Here is a 16,631-nt window from a genome sequence, read left to right as displayed (position 1 = left end):
GTCCGCAACGCAGCCTCGGTCGCAGCCATAAAACTGAAAGCCACAGCTTTACCAAAGTTCACCGGCAGCCAGCGTGAGTTCTACAGATGGCGGAAGGAATGGGAGGCTCTGCAAAAGCAAGGTGAACCAACCGGGTCCGTGGAAGTAAAGAAATTCCAACTTCTTGATAGCCTCGATGATAAAGTGGCCAAAGATCTGCGCCTGTCCACATACACCTCGGCCGATAAGATCTTCAGAGTCCTCGAGAACCGCTATGGAAATCAAGCCACCATCGCCATTGAAATCATTGAGGAGCTTCAAGCTATCCCTCCTGTCCGTAGCAACCAGCCTAGAAGAATTATAGAGCTTATCCACGCAGTTGAAAAGGCCCTCTATGATTTGAGTGAGCTGGATGAAGCAAATGCCATAAAGAACCTCTTAGTAATAAAGTCTATTGAAAGCAAGCTGCCTGAGTCCCTAAAGAAAGACTGGCTTACCCACGCTGCTGATCCAAAGAATGCTGTGACTCATCAGAACCGGTTTGACAAGCTGCTCGCATACCTCCAATCTCAAGAGTCCATCTACGAGCAGTTAGACCAGCTGAGAGACATCGACCCTGCCAAGGAGAGAATAAAGTTCCCAGTAAAGTACGCCCGTACCAAGTCAGTTAAATCCAGTACTGATCCAGCAGGCTGCATCATCTGTGGGGACCCGAAACACAAGAGAAAGCTCTACATCTGCAGACGGTTCAGAACCAACGCAAAGTTACAGGAGAAAGAAGATGCAGTGCGGCAACTTGGAGCCTGCAAGAGGTGCCTCGAGATCCACGATGAACCCTGCAGAAAGACTACTTACCTGTGTGGAAATCCAGAGTGCAAAGACCAGCATCATTACCTTCTTTGTCCCTTGCCACGACCCTTATCACAAAGGCCCAAGTCTGGTCCGGCGAGAGCTGAGGGGAGGAGGTATACAGAGGTTCAAGAAGAGTTCATCTCTAAACTATCGCCAGAGCTAGCGCAGGAGTGTCGGAAAGCTTTCTGCAACGTCTCATCACGAGCCTTCAACTCCATGGCAGCAGAGAGAGGTCTACTGGAGGAGACTGGTCTAAAAGAGTACCCTGTGATCCTGATGCTCCTTGACGTCATCGCCAATGATGGGCAGAGAATTGGGACACTAATTGATCTAGCATCTGACACAAACTACATAACCCATAAAGCTGCAAGTAAGCTCAACCTTCGCAGTGAAGATGTCATGCTTGTCATCCAGGGTATCGGAGGTATGAAGGTGTCTGTGGCAACCAAGCGCTACCTTCTCAAGATCCGTGTCAACACCTCAAAAGGAACTTTAAAGCCTCACCAGTTAGTTTGCTATGGTCTTGACAAGATTGCTGAAGTGACAAGACATGTTCCACCTCAAAAGCTACAGAAGATCTTCCCTGACATCCCTCTCCAAGACCTCATCAGACCCAGAGAGATCCAGCTTCTAATCAGCCATAAAGAAGGCCAGCTGGTGCCCCAAAAGATCCGTTCCATCGGTGACCTGGTTCTTTGGGACGGTCCACTTGGCAAGACAATTGGGGGCGCACATCCAGACCTCTTTGAGGAAGTCACTTTGATGGCCCACACCTCCAAAACTCACTTCGCAAGATCAATGAGAGCTGCTGCACTCAAGTACCAAGAGTTCACTAAAGACCTAGCTTCCTGTCAGCACCCTGATCACCCTGAGACTCTATCCACCACAGCTACCAGCAGCAGAGACTTTCTGAAGTGGTGGAGGTGGGAAAGCATCGGAGCCGCTTGCCAGCCGAGATGTGGAGGGTGTCGTTGTGGGAGCTGCCAGCCAGGGGGTAAAGAAATGACGCTTGCAGAAGAGAGGGAGATGGAGATCGTGAGGAACGGCCTGACTTACTCAACTGGAGATGACCACAACAGTGAACCGCATTGGCATGCCAAATACCCATGGGTAGAAGATCCAGCAACCTTGCCAAATAACAGGAAAGCAGTAGAAGCAACATTCATCAGAACCGAGATGAAGCTATCTAAAGAACCTGAATGGAAGAAGGCCTATGCTGCACAAGTTCATGAGATGGTAAACCGCAGAGCTGCAGTGAAGCTGTCCAAAGAAGTCCTGCAGAGTTGGACTGGGCCAGTATGGTATATAAGCCACCTCATCGCGCCAAATCCACACTCTGTCTCTACCCCAGTGAGGTTGGTGTGGAACAGCAGCCAGAAGTACAGAGGCCTCAGCCTGAATGACATCCTCATCAAAGGTCCTGATGTCCTGAACCCGATAAGAGCTGTCCTGCTGAGGTTCCGAGCTGGTGTCTACACCGCCCTTGGTGACATCCGCAAGATGTACAACTCCGTCTGGCTGGAAGATCGAGAAGTCCATTTGCACAGATTCTTGTGGCGTGACACAGAAGATGCAGACATAGAAGACTATGCCATAACAAGAGTCAACATTGGAGACAAACCTGCTGGTTGCATAGCCCAAGTCGCCATGAGAGAAACTGCAAACCTACCTTCATTCAGTCACTTCACAGAGGAGAAACATGTGCTGGAAGAAGATGCTTATGTCGATAACATCCTGACATCACACAATGACCTCGACCATTTGAGACGCCTAACAGCCAACATCGAGCACATCCTGAGAGCTGGAGGATTCTACATGAAGCCTTGGGTCTACTCCAGTCAAAGTGGGAGGGAGGAGTCGAAGAAAGAGTTGCCTCGATCAGAGCCAAAGACTATGATCCTGCCGAACCAGCTGACGGAAGATGACAACAAAGCCCTTGGCCTTGGCTACACCATCAATGATGACAAGCTTCATGTCATGGTTGCAGTGAACTTCTCAAAGAAAAGGAGGAAAATGCGCCTTGGTCAAGACCTGCTCAGAGAAGAAGTCAGAGAGCAAACACCTGATCCACTCACCAGGCGAGAACTGCTAAGCCAAGTCTCCGGCCTATACGACCCACTCGGTCTAGTGACTCCCGTCAAACAAAAGGGTGCCATCCTGGTAAGGAGAGCTTTCCAAGAAGCAAAAGTAAAGCACTGCCTCGAAGACACATGGGACGCAGCCTTGTCTGAAGGTCTCCGAGAAGACGCTATAAAGCTTCTGGAAGAGTATGCTGACCTGAAAAAACTGCATTTCACTAGAGCCCTGACTCCACCAGATCCTTGTGCAGAGCCCAGTGCCATCACGTTCTCTGATGGCAGTGAACATGCATATGGTGCAGTGATGTACCTTCGCTGGAGCTGCAGCCATGGTGTCATTGTAAGACTAGTAGAGTCCAAAGCCAAACTGACGCCTCTCAACCACAAAGGCGATCCTGTTAAAGCAGAGATGTGTGGCGCAGTCTTTGCTGCCCGTCTGAAGACCTACTTCCAGAGACACTGCAGAATCCAGGTCAAAAAATGGTACCACCTCGTCGACAGCCAGACCGTCTTGGGTGCAATCCAGCGTGAGAGCTATGGTTTCCAGACCTTCTTCGCAAACCGCGTTGGTGAAATCCAGAGTAGCACTGATGTCCAAGATTGGTGGTGGACTCCTGGGTCAGCAAACATTGCAGACATTCTCACCAGAGGGGCCAGTCCAGATGCCCTAACCGAGGACTCCGAGTGGCAGTCGGGTCCAAAGTTTCTCCAACTTCCTGAAGATGAGTGGCTGAAGAAATCCGCCGGAGAAGTCGCTGCCCAAGCTCGAGAAAAGGTCACAAAGCTACAGAAAAAGACTTTTGTTGCGGTCCTTACCAGAGTCCACATCAAGGCAGCTCAGGACTCAGCACACGTAGAGTCGAGAAGACCACAAGGAGTAGCAACCCAACAGCTAATCGACGAAAGGCGATTCAGCAACCTGAGAAGGCTGATTGGGACCGTGGCGTGGGTCTGGAGGGTTGCCAAAAAGTTCATGAGATCCAAGACCAGAGACCAAGAAAAGTGGGAGGCAGTACCATCTTCGGGTGTCCTCACAGTCTGCGAGAGACGAGATGCTTTTCGAGACCTTTGCCTAGCAGCACAAGAGGGCGTCAACTTCCCAAGCACCACAACAGACAGACTAGTTGTTTACAGAGACCAAACAAGTGGACTTCTAGTTTGTGGTGGCAGAATCCAGACCTTCAAAAAAGACCGCAAAGCCGTTCCCCTTCTACCATTCCAAGCCTGGTTATCCACCCTCCTTGCCAGAGAAGCACACAGCGAGGGACATGGCGGAGTGGCAGAAACCTTACTGCGGATGAGAATGAAGGCTTGGGTTGTCAGAGGAAGAATTATTGCCCAAAAGGTCGTTGACCAGTGCATCATCTGCAAGAAGGTAAAGGCAAGAACCTGCAAGCAAGTAATGGGAGACTTACCTGAAGAGAGGTCAAATCCTGCTGCACCATTCGAATTTACATCTGTTGACCTGTTTGGACCCTATCATGTGAGGGATGATGTCAAGAGAAGAGTGACCATGAAAGTTTGGGGAGTTGTGTTTTGCTGTATGGCAAGCCGAGCCATTCATGTCGAACTAGCGAGCACACTATCAACAGAGAGCTTCCTGCTTGCCTACCAGAGGTTCACTTCTGTCCGAGGCCATCCCCGGAAAATCTGGTCAGATCCTCGCACAAACTTTGTCGGCGCCAAACCTGTGTTGGAAGAAATGTATGCTTACCTGAGACAACAAAACAAGGAGTCGCTTGAAGAATACTCTGCCAAAAATGAGACCACCTGGGCATGGAAGATTCTTCCCGCTGACTCACCTCACCGAAATGGGGCCGCCGAAGCTGGTGTCAGAGTTACCAAGAGAGCCCTCCATACTCTCGGCAATACTGAGGCTCTTACCTTTAGTGAGTTTCTGACAGCACTCCAGCTAGCCGCCAACCTTGCAAATGAGAGACCCATTGATGCCAGAATTCAGAGCCGAGAAGATCGCATTGACTACATCACGCCGAATAATCAGTTGCTTGGTCGAGCCACACAAAGTGGGGACTTCAAAACTGTCGACTTCACAAATTATCCTTTCAAAAGGCTGAAGGAAATACAAACCATAGTCAACAACTTCTGGAGGTCCTGGAGCCAACTCGCTGGACCGAACCTGTTCATCCGCAGTAAGTGGCATACTGCAGAGAGAAACATTGCTGTTGGAGACATAGTTTGGCTCTGCGACCAAAATGCCCTTAGAGGGCAGTTCAGACTCGCAAAAGTCATTAGCGTGAATCCTGATTCCAAAGGGATCGTTCGAGATGTGCATGTGAGGGTCTCTCCAAGTTCCAGCATTGCGATCAAGAGTCCAAGATCTGCTACCACAAGTCCTGAGCTGGGCACCATTTTACATCGGGACATCCGGCGTCTTGTGGTCCTTTTACCGGTGGAAGATCAAGTAAGGGACCAGCCCATCTGAGTGTGATCTTTCCAGACAGTGCTGAGCAAAGATCGAGTGGGAGGTGTCGTGCTGACCTAGTAGGTGTGGCTGTTATTCCTCTCTTCCTCCTCCTGCCCACTACCTGTTCGGTGCTGCTGTTTGTGCATGGCCGCTGATTAGACCTTGGGTGCAATCATCAACTAAGCACGGCCTGGTGTGCGCCGCCCTGCCAGGTGAGCCACATTAGAGCAATCAAGGGTGGGCGTGCCTAGTAGACCTTAAAATGCATGCAGCAGTCATTTGACCCGTGAGCAACATACTGAGAGGACGGCAAACAAAGCACTTTTCCACTGTGAGGAAGACTTTTGAACAAGACGGGCTATCAGTTTTTTTACCTGCTGCTACCTACCAGCTATCAAACTAGTTGGTCTAAATAAAGTTGAGTGAAATTCAAAGTCTGGTCTTTTTCAAGTGTGGACACCTCACAGTCAGAGGAACACTTGCTGAGAACATTGGAAGAACCATAAACACGAGACTTTGATTATTAAGTAAAATAACAGTGAAGAGCTCTTTCATCATAAAGAGGACCCTTTGGAGTCTCTAGAGCAGATTAAAAGGTTTGTAGCTCTCTTAAATGTGGATTTAAAAAAATAATAGCTGAATTAGACTCATGTGCATGCTGGTACACTTTTCATGTGACACGTCAAATGATAAAAAGGTGAAAATGTTACCTTATCATAAAAGTCAAGTGTCCAAGGAGAAGCCTGTTTAAATTAAAAATAGTTGCAGTCAGGTGATGATTGCTTAGACTTCATAAATGCCTTTTTTATTTACTTTTGTTTAAAAAAAAAAAACACGTTGATTTACAGAATAAACACACTGTGAACTAAATACATTATTTTAGACAGGAAGGACCAAAAAATGTGCAAATCTACAAATCCACAACACTCAGAGGAGCCCTGAAAAAGACGGGAGTATTAACATTTCAGTAAGTTAATCCATTTAATGGTGCAAAAACACCGTTATGATCCTTCAACCACAGTGCTGAGTTCTTTCTAGTAACATATCATTATATGCTCTGTTAATGATTAAAGACTTGATCTGACACAGTTCAGCTTCAGTTCATGTGGTGTCCTACCAGAAGTACAGGGTTATTGTAATCTTTGGTAATTCGGGATCTGATTTCTGTTGTTTATAAGACGATAAAGAGAAGCCAGACGACAGTTTATCATATTCAAGAAGCCACAGGGACAGAAATTATTTTAACAGCAGTTTAGCTTCCAGTATTGATTCTGCACTTTCTCATTTATTTTTCTGTGATGTCTGGCAGCTGCACTCTGCTGATCACAGCACTTTGAGCCTGAGTTTGGATCTCCTCCCGATCCAATACTGGACTAAAAAGAGGGGAAGCCCTCAAGCTAAGTGCTGCTCTTTCAGTGTGCTTCATCAGTCTAAATGTCGAGTTGTCATGCAAAAAAACATAAAAAAAAAAACGTCATTCTGAATGAATTTCATTACCGGGGATCCTCATATATGATGGATTCTTTGCTGAAATGCAGACAAAATAATTGCTGTTGAGGTCTATTATCCAAATGTGCCTTCCCTTTTTCGGCATGCAGCAGCTGTCCAATTGGAAACTTTGTGAAAATAGGATTCGGGTTCAGCCTGCATTCATCTGAGATGGTTCTTAAAGCTAAAGATAAACTGCACAAAAGGTCAAAGGGCAAAACTAGGAGCATATTTTAGATCACTGTGTGTTGTTGCTTCTATAACCCGTTGACCTATTAGCTCTCCTCATTAAAGTACTCCAAACATTAATGTTTACAATGATTTGACTTTCTCATTCGCCCGTAACTGAGCAACAACAGTCTTATTTTCTGCACAAACACATATAAAGATATAAAAGCATGAAGCAGAGACGTCTTTCAGCTCCATCACCATGAATCGATCAACACATCGGGCAGAATGAGTGAAACACTGGTGAGTAAAACAAGACTTTAAAGAGCTTAACGGCATATGTGTTACGCCGAGTGAGTGGAGGTGCCACGTTTGCCCATTAATGACGATAATTACATTACGGTATTACGGCACGGCGGAGCAGTGCTGTCACTGCTGACTCACAGGTTTGTGGTTCAAATCTCGTGGTGATTCTCCTGTGCTGCCCCCTGTGACTGCACTGGTTTGACTCTGGCATCCAAAGACGGGCAATTTAGGCTAATCGGTGATTCTAAATCTGCTGTAGGTGTTTGTTTATCTGTCTCTATGTGCTGGACTGGTGGCCTGTCCTGAACGTATCCTGCCTCTCAGCCTGATGAGGTTCGGGTAGGCTGCCGTGGCCCCAAGTTAAGAAAATAGATGGCTTCATTTGGTGTATCCTTTAATCTCATACTACCATCATATAGTACTACTCACATTCTAATACTCATAAAGTAGCTATTATATATAGTGTTTTGGGTTATGTAATGCTGCAGGTCATTTGAGGCACTTTAGACTTAACCTTCTCCGAATAACTCATGTAACCCTTAAAGCTCATTATTCATCATCTCCTGTGTCACCTCCCACAGTCTGACTCCTCTCCAACAGCTGATACTAACACATGAGTCTTCATACTAACTTGTTTTCTGACCCCTATTTCTGCAGTTACTGAGTTAAAGAGGCGGAGGTGTCAGCCCATACGTGGCGTCTGTTTCCCTCTAGTGGCCAAAGTCTGACATCCACCTGAGCGCCTGTTGTTTCTTTACGCAATGTAGGAAAAAAGGGTATTTTTTGTTTTCTGTCAAACGTGCAAGAGTTTGTCGTCGTCGTCCCCCCCCCCCCAAAAAAAAGGTAAGATAAAATTCAAAAGAAAAAAGTAAAGAGCTATAAAGCATGTGAAGCATGTGGTTCATGGTCTATTTCTTTTTTTTTCTTTTAAGCACAGCATGGCATGAAAAAAAACATATAATCTTACTATCACTAACCACAGGACTGCGTTTAAGTCTTTTTTGTGTCTTGTTTTTAAGGAGCTGGACTCTGCTGCAGCGTCTGTTTTTGAGGTTTGCTTGGGGGCTTTTACAGAGTACCCCCCCCCCAATCTTCTAGTCAAAATAGGTGTAGGCTCCCGCCCTCCACTGGACCTAGAAGGTACTACAGGTGGGCTTCGAGATGTCATTTACAATAAGCAGCTTCTATTTTTAATCGATTAGCTAGATTCTTAATTCTTAAAAGATTTTACAAAAGTCAAAATAGTTATAGATAAATAGTTTTTTGTCTTTAAAACTTTTGCAAAGTTTAACACCAGAGAGGATGAACTTAGAATAAGATGCATTTTTACAGGCGGACTGGTTTGGCTTATTATTCGCAAGGGGTCGCCACAGCGGATGGATCCACATATTTGATTTGGCGCAGAGTTTTACATCCTCCTGGCGGGGATCTTGCACATATTACACAATCATTACACTCGTGCTTTGGTTCCAAAAACTGTATGTTAGTATTTTGTTTTGTTTTTTTTATCTTAAAGGAATTTTGAGTATAGTTTTGTAATTTGGTTTAAAACTCAAATACATTATTTGGCCTTTTTAAATAGAGCAGAAACTAATGAAACAAAGCCACAAGGTTTTAAATTACTTTACTTTTTCTGACCTATTTATGAGCCTGAACTCATTTAAATCTCAAAATTAGCTGTAAAGAACTGGAAATCTGTTGATGGCAAATCAGTTTTAACAAGTAAAACAGCAGAAGATCAAGATTAATGAATAAAAACACAAAGGAAATATTCAGCGACTGAAGGTTCGGGTGTGACACAAATTGTCATTTCAAACTGGGGAGTCTGAAGTTTGAAAATGGTTGTCTGCGGCATAAAGTCCATTCAATACCACATGCTCATGCTAAAACTGATCATGGGTGGATTTTACACAGTGGTTTGCCAATGTCTTTCAACCTGACGAGGCCAGGATCTAATAATGTCTTGTTAGTAATCGTGATTGACTACAACTGGTAGTTTCCCTTTGCAAGCATAAAAAGAATTTGTTTCACAGCACTTATTGGTCAATCCGATAAGTGCTGTGAAACAAATCATAGTAGCATCATGCTCTGGAGCTGTTTTGTTACCAGTGTTACTGATACACTGCACAAAGTGGATGGAATAATGAAGACTACCTTCAAATTCTTCAACTTCACCTCAAATCAACAGCTGGATGATATTAAACTTGGACACGTAAGCTGCTGGAAAGGCCTTCCCAAAGCCCAGACCTCTACCCTATTAAAAAAAAGTGTGTACTGCACTTAAAAATATAAATACAGGCCATTTTAAAAGCCAGGCCAGTGAGAGAAAACCATCCATTCATCCATCTTCTTCCACTTATCCACAGCTTGGTCATGAGGTAGCAGCTTATGAAGAGAAGCCCAGACTCCCCTCTCCCCGGCCTGGGTTTGTCCTAGGGCCTAGGGCCTCTTCCCAGAAAACCAAACAATTTAAATGAACTTCACCAATTCTGCCCAAATATCCAAAAGCATCCAGATCATACGCTTACAACTTTATAAGAGCATAAAAGCAAATATTAGCAGCTGTTGTCTTGTATTTTAGAACAGGGGAACAGTTCTTTGGTGTTTGAGCAGCATCCTCAAGGATCACCAGAAGGTGGCGCCCTCTCCTGCTGAACGGTGTTGGGTGGAAACAAACGTCAGCTTATTCTGGAGGGGTTTGGTTTCTTTGTTGTTATTTAATTTAGTTATAAAATCAGTTACACCTTCATGACTGAACGAACGATGGGCTGACAACCTTTGAAATTCTTTCCTGTAAAGTCAAAGACAGGCTGACGCATCTTCCCAACGTAGCATTCAAGCGGTACCGACCGTGTTTATGTGAAATGCGACTTCACAGGCGTGCTGGGACAGGAGCAGGAGACCGTAGGTATGCCCGCTCCCCACCCTCTGCCTATCTCTCTGTTTGGATGTGTTTTTTCCTGCCTGAGGCCACAAATTTCTATATGTTTAGCTCTGTGTTGTACAGGATTTTTAACGCGTACAACACAATGAAAGTTTTTTTTATGATTTGAAAAATTGTGCCACCTCTTTAAAGAGAAACACCCTTCTCTATTTTACGTCCAGATTCTTATAAATGACCTTATCGAGTAATCAAAAGAGATTTTGCGTGGTTAGGGTGGAGCTCTGAAAAGAACATTCAGATCCTTTCACTTTGAAATGGTGTCTTGGTCTTTCACCCGGTGTGAGTGTGCAGTGATTATTATTAAACCAAAACATGAAGTGAATCCAAACACTGGTTGTCACATGGAAAAGTGGCAGTGGATTTATTTCATATGCAGTAAAATAAGAAATAAATGGGAAGAAATAAAAACAACAACAACACAAAAATCATAACAAACGGTACCATGGGAGTTTATACAAAAATGGAAATTAGTTGCAAAGAAAGTGACACAAAAACTGAATGTCTCCAACATATTCTGAAAACTTTCTTTAAACTAAAAGAAAAAGTCTTTTAAGCTTTACAATAATCCCAGTTTAAATCTAAATACATGCTATTGGACCTTATTTCTAACATTCAATTCTAACATTTGCATAGGTTGTCACATTAATTGTCAGTTTATTAATAAAGAAGCATCCCATCCCACTACGGTACTTTGACCCCACCTGCAAATAAACATGCTGAAAACAGTAAACAGGTCTGAAATATGCCCCTTTAAAGCCAGCGCTCTTAAATGAGACCAGGCCAGGAGAAGTGGGAAGACTACTCCTACACGTAGTTTTTGCCTCCCGCAGGGTGGGACTGGGGGTAGCGTTGAGCCGGCCCAGCATCCTGCTTGGGGCAGTGGCAGCTGAGGAAGGCCCCTCCGATGATGACGAGAATGGCAGATGCCCAGCCGACGTACAGGGCACTTCCAAACTCATACCTGTGGATGAAACACAACACGCATTGTGCTTGAGTGTTTGAAGACTCGCATGGCCAGCTCAATACAAGATGTTTGTGTCTTTCTGTGTGTATATATATATATATATATATATATATATATATATATATATATATATATATATATATATATATATATATATATATATATATATACCATAGCATTTAAATTTGGGTACTAAAAAGGTTAAGTCTGCCCCACTAAACTTAGTCGGTGCTACATGTCAGAGTACCCACTCTTAAAGAAGGATTTCTTAAGAAATAACACAAAGTAAATACGCTGTTATGTGTGTAGCATGTTTTTTGTGAATTTTAACAGAACGTGTTTTTAAAAATGCATAAAAAAATGTCCGAACAACACGTGTTGTCTTTGAGCCGATGTGGCACTAACTCAAAGGAGCAGGTAAACATTTCAGGAAATAGACCTATTTCTTTGGTGCCAAGTGTGAAAATGTTGTGGGTTTGCACGGCTCACGCGCCTGAATTTTTGTCGGGGACCGGACTCTTTCATTTCCCTTTGTGTGTGCTGTAATGCTGAATCTTGAGCTTTTTTTGGTCTCTGTCACAGAGACAGACTTTTTTTAATCTGATGTCTGTCTGTGGATTCACCAAAGAAACCTTCAGTGATACCTGATAAGGATTGTGGAGGGTTTCGTGTGACAGAGGAGATGCTCACCTGGAGTTAGTCGGAGTGAATGGATTGTAGAATTCCTTTGCTATGTTGCTGCCAAACCAGGAAGTTCCCGCCAGGGCAAGCAGACCTGGAAAATTGCGAGCACAAAAGCTTCTCTATATTGTTGGATTTTAGAGGTAACTACTTGCGCAGTTGTGTTATCTTTGACATATCTCGAATGCAAAACCTCACATTCTAAAACGATGTTCCAATGTAGCTGTGAATGCAGGTAAAAACAAAGAAGTACTATGTTACACTTTTTTAAAAAACCCATAAAAAGATGATTTAACTCTCACCAGCAAGAATAAAGATAATCCCTCCACTCAGGGCCACCTTATCCTTCAGCTCTGGAGAGTCGCTCATGACCGTAGTGCACTTCATACCCATCACTGCCACCAGGATGGAAATGAAGCACAGCACGATGGACGACACCATCAGCCCTCGTGTGCCCTGTATGTTTCCTGCAGACACAGAGAGGGTACGTTAGTCAGAGCAGGTTTCACTCAAGGCTTACTTCACTAAGAAGTAACTGGGTGGTTAGAGACAGTTGAAATCCCTCCAAACAGGGAGATACTTCACAGCAGTAGCACAGAAAACAAAATTTTACACGAGTGCCATTTTATTAGTCCATGTTTAACTGTTCTTTCTTTAACAATCAATCCTCAACAGACCACACATCACCTCTGTTACCTTTCTCTTCTAATCGAGGGCAACCGTTTAAGCCAGATTGCGTCTTTTTTGCGTCACGCTACAAACTTACTGAGAATCTAAATTTAACTGATCAAAACTGCATCTTCCTCATCTGGATGAAGACTCCCCATCAAGTGTTACCTTCAGATTTCTAATCCCGTCTCCCAAGAAACATTGCAGACTGTCCTATCACAAAAACATATAAATCATTTAAGTGCACACCAGAAAAATTGTACTTCTAACAAATAAATATGATTCTGAATAGAAGAGCTCACTCACAGCCTATTTGATCCTTTAGTTTTTGTTTTTCATGTTTTTGTTTTTATTTGTTCTATTCTTTTGTGTGTTGCTGTGTAGTTCTCTGTTGCGGGGCTTGTAGTGCAGTGTTCCTCACATTGTCTCAATCCTTGTTTAACTTCCACTGAATGAATGTGTTTCAGAAAAAAAGGGTAAAAGTGTAAAAAAAAAAAAAGGAAAAGAAACACGTTCATCGAAGGGATTATTTTTAATCTGATAGTTGTGTTTTTTTGTAAAAATGTTTACACTTGACTGATTTGCAACACTAACAGCATGAAGTTTAAACGTTGTCTTTCATGTCTCTTTCATGACGTAGGTTATGGTATTTGACCAACATGTCTTTGCATGCAGGAGGTCTAAGAAGGAGAAGGAAAAAGGTGCACTCTCCCTTTAGTGACCTCGAGGCTTTGAAAGACCACAGACTTAAACATATTTTTTGTTCATAGAACAACCACAGTTCTACTTAAACTTCTAGCATTGGTATTGAAAGTAACTGTTCGGGTATTATTTGAATGTGCACCATTCACTATCTCATGACATGCTCCCCACCCAGCTAACTACCCCCTTCCACACCCAAAAAATAGAACAAGTATTTGATTTTGGACACTGTGTTACTCATAAACCCCTTATTCTCTGGCTATGACCGTCATCAGCATTTAATAATAATGAAGAAATATCACAAAAGGTAAAAACACGATGTATATAAAGCAGTACCTGGCAGCTGGAGGAGGGAGTCATACACTTTACACTGAACTTGTCCGGTGCTCTGACTCGCACAGGTCTGCCAAAGCCCTTCATACATCGCCTGAGCCGTGATGATGTTGTCCCCAACGTAGGCTGAAGCTTTCCACTGCACCATGATTGTGGCCGCGATGACGCCAAAGCAGCCAATGAGGGCCAGTATGAATCCGAGAAGCTGCACTCCAGCGTTTGCCATTGTTTGATGAATTAAAATAAGAATTTAAATGAAAATGGCAAAAGTTCTTTGGGGGAGTTTTTTGGTTGTTGTTGTTGTTGTTGTTTTTTAAAGATATAAAGGTGAAAAAATGTTGCTCAATGATGTTCCCAGTGGGTTTGTGTTGGCGACCTGCTCCCAAATAAAGGCGCCTAATCACCTGTGCATCTTTAAGGAATGACCTGGAGGAGAGGGAGGATCCCCGAATGCCATCAACTCCTGCTAAAGTCAGGAGGTGCAGGGTGACACCTTCTGGCTGTGAAGGTCTTCTGCAAATAATAAAACCAAATGAACCCACACATACGCAGTGAACTCCAATAAAATCTTTTCTAAAGTAAGTAACAACAGTCAGTAAGAGCACTGTGAGCAGCAGTGATCATCTGTCCCATTGTTTGTTTGTTTGTTTTCACTTTATTTTTATAATTGAAGCAATATACAGAAATTCATTTAGTGAAAAAAATAGAAATACTGTAAAAAATAAAGCAAAATACACTCCACTGGCACTCTACCTATTCTGATTCAGCTTACACATGAAAAAAGGGACAAAGTGCACATTTATTAAACCACTAATCTCCATAAGTTATCTGTTGATTTTTATTCATTTTTCTTATCAATACAAACATTAATTCTAATAACAGAATATTTACATGCCATAAAATACAAATTATTATCAAATTATCCGCAGATCAAAGCAGAGTACTCCAGCTTTGGAACGTTAACCCTAAAATCTTAATAAGAAGGAAGTAGCATAGTTGATTGTATGATTCCTTACATTATTTCACACATGAATGATCTTCTCAGTGCGACTTCTCTCTGATTTACTTGTTCCGTGAAGAAACATTTGCTTTTGCTGGTTTGCTGAATTGCATGATAATCTTTTTTTTTTGTGGCCGGAGCTGACCAGCGGGCAAAGGTTTTTCTTGCCTAACCCATACTTGTGTTGTTGTTTGCACTTTTTGTCAGCTGACTTCCAAGCCCACAGAGAAACTTGTCACAGTGTTCCTCGATCGCTGTAACACAGAGGTTTTTGTTTGCAGTGCATGAGTCTGAGCTTTTTTGAATTTCCTCTTTCTTTGTTGTTGGGTTTGTTTGTTTTTTTCAGTAAAAAATGGACAGAAATTTGGGTCTGATCCTGCTCCTGCTGCTTCTCCGCCACAAAGGCAGCGGAGAGTTTTGTCCATACCGATGTCAGTGTTTCACTCTGGTCCAGGTGCTATGTGCTGATGCAACAATGACGTCTTTACCAAAGAATATTTCCAGGGAGGTCAAGGACTTTATTGTAATGACTACGGCTGTGCAGTACCTGTTCTCTCACACTTTGGAGGGCAGTCCTCAACTCACCAAGCTTATTTTCCTGGATAATCAACTGAAAAGTATTCACTGTCGGGCATTCGAACATCTGACTGAGCTTCAGGAACTGGAGATCAGCGGGAACCCCTTGGATCATTTATTTCTAGGAACTTTTTCAAAGCAAGGAAATTTGACTAAACTGCTGCTCAACTTCAACAGGTTCCAGACGGTGCTTCCTGGTATGTTTGACTCCTTGAAACAGCTAGAAACTCTGCAAATGAAGGGCAACGTCATATCAGATCTACCTGCGTTTCTTTTCCTGAACCTTCAAAAGCTGCGTGTCCTGGATTTGTCCCAAAATAAGCTTGAGGGAGTAAAAAAAGAAACTTTTTGTGGTCTGGAAAAGTTAGAGATCTTGAAAATGAACAACAACCTCCTCAGCAATTTTACATCTGACACATTTCACAATGTTTCTCAGCTGACAGAGCTTCATCTGGAAGGGAACATGATAACAAAACTTGATGATGGCATCTTTGCTGTGTTAACTGAATTGCAGGTGCTGAATCTCCGTGGGAACCTTCTTACAACCTTTAGCGATAAAGTGTTTGGATTTGAGGGCTCAAATTTGTCGGAACTGAACCTAAAAGGCAACAGACTAACTGAGCTGTCCTCTCTAAGCAGTCTGACTTTACTTACCAACCTCATCCTGTCCTCTAACCAGCTCTCCAACCTTACTGGAGACATTTTTAGAAATGTTACAGCCCTGATGATCCTGGACCTGTCTGAAAACCAGATCACTTCACTGCCCGAAACAATCTTTAATGATCTGTCTGAGATTAGGACAATCTACCTGCAAAAGAACAATCTCAGCACTTTGGATGCCAAACTGTTCAAGAGCCAGGAATTCATTCAGCAGCTCTACCTGTCTGACAACCAACTGGAGAGTCTCCCAGAGGACCTTTTCGACCATTTTATCCTGCAGTACACCGTGAGGCTGCATGGAAACCCTTGGAAATGTGACTGCCACATATGGTACCTGCATGACTGGGTGTTGGAAAACAGCAAAACCATGGAGATGCTGGACAGGGTGGTATGTGAGAGCCCAAACTTTTTGAAAAAACGGGCGGTCATGTCCATCAACAAGGATCAGCTGGTCTGTCATTTGTCCAGAGATGAGATGCCAGATCTCAGCACCTGTAGCCTACAAGCATCAAATGGCATCATGATCATAAAGTGTAAAGTAGATATATGTTCTCCACTGACAGTGAAGGTACAGTTTCAGAAGGAAGATGGCAACATTAAGGAACATATTGTGAAAAATGAGCATGAACCCTCACAATGTAGCAACGAGACACTGATCGAGAGCCCCATTCAGTAGTTTTCAGACTTTTTCTGGGTGCAAATTGTTTCACACTCAGAGTCACGTTATATGTTCAGTGACTGCCAGAGTCAATACTCTAAACAAACCTCTAACTCACCAGCTGACTAGTATACATAAATGTGACTGA

The 16,631-nt window shown here is 43.4% G+C and overlaps 2 protein-coding genes across 2 annotated transcripts; one reads left to right on the top strand and one right to left on the bottom strand.

Annotated features, from left to right (window-relative positions):
• Positions 1–10,574: 10,574 nt before the first annotated feature.
• On the bottom strand, positions 10,575–14,002 carry cldn1 (claudin 1). Its single transcript, XM_082514207.1, has 4 exons — positions 13,593–14,002; positions 12,188–12,352; positions 11,895–11,979; positions 10,575–11,201 (listed from the first exon to the last, which is right to left on the bottom strand). Exons 1-4 carry the CDS (start codon positions 13,813–13,815, stop codon positions 11,045–11,047), a joined length of 630 nt encoding a protein of 209 aa, XP_082370333.1. The 5' UTR covers positions 13,816–14,002; the 3' UTR covers positions 10,575–11,044.
• An 859-nt stretch (positions 14,003–14,861) lies between these two features.
• On the top strand, positions 14,862–16,543 carry LOC309694398 (uncharacterized protein). The gene has a single exon (XM_082514467.1). The coding sequence runs from the start codon at positions 14,942–14,944 to the stop codon at positions 16,499–16,501; it is 1,560 nt and encodes a 519-aa protein (XP_082370593.1). The 5' UTR covers positions 14,862–14,941; the 3' UTR covers positions 16,502–16,543.
• Positions 16,544–16,631: the final 88 nt, after the last annotated feature.

The sequence above is a fragment of the Aulonocara stuartgranti genome (genome assembly GCF_965226115.1).
Source record: "Aulonocara stuartgranti genome assembly, chromosome: 18".
Lineage (NCBI taxonomy): Eukaryota > Metazoa > Chordata > Actinopteri > Cichliformes > Cichlidae > Aulonocara > Aulonocara stuartgranti.
Note: the sequence above shows the minus strand (reverse complement) of the source record. Positions and strands in the feature narration are given on the sequence as shown.

Excerpts from the sequence above, each read along its gene's own strand:
- cldn1 (XM_082514207.1), bottom strand. The coding sequence starts at position 13,815 with ATGGCAAACGCTGGAGTGCAGCTTCTCGGATTCATACTGGCCCTCATT. Across the intron at positions 12,353-13,592 it reads CTCCCTCCTCCAGCTGCCAG|GAAACATACAGGGCACACGA; the intron begins GTACTGCTTTAT and ends CTGTGTCTGCAG. Across the intron at positions 11,202-11,894 it reads TTCACTCCGACTAACTCCAG|GTATGAGTTTGGAAGTGCCC; the intron begins GTGAGCATCTCC and ends TTTCATCCACAG.
- LOC309694398 (XM_082514467.1), top strand. The coding sequence starts at position 14,942 with ATGGACAGAAATTTGGGTCTGATCCTGCTCCTGCTGCTTCTCCGCCAC.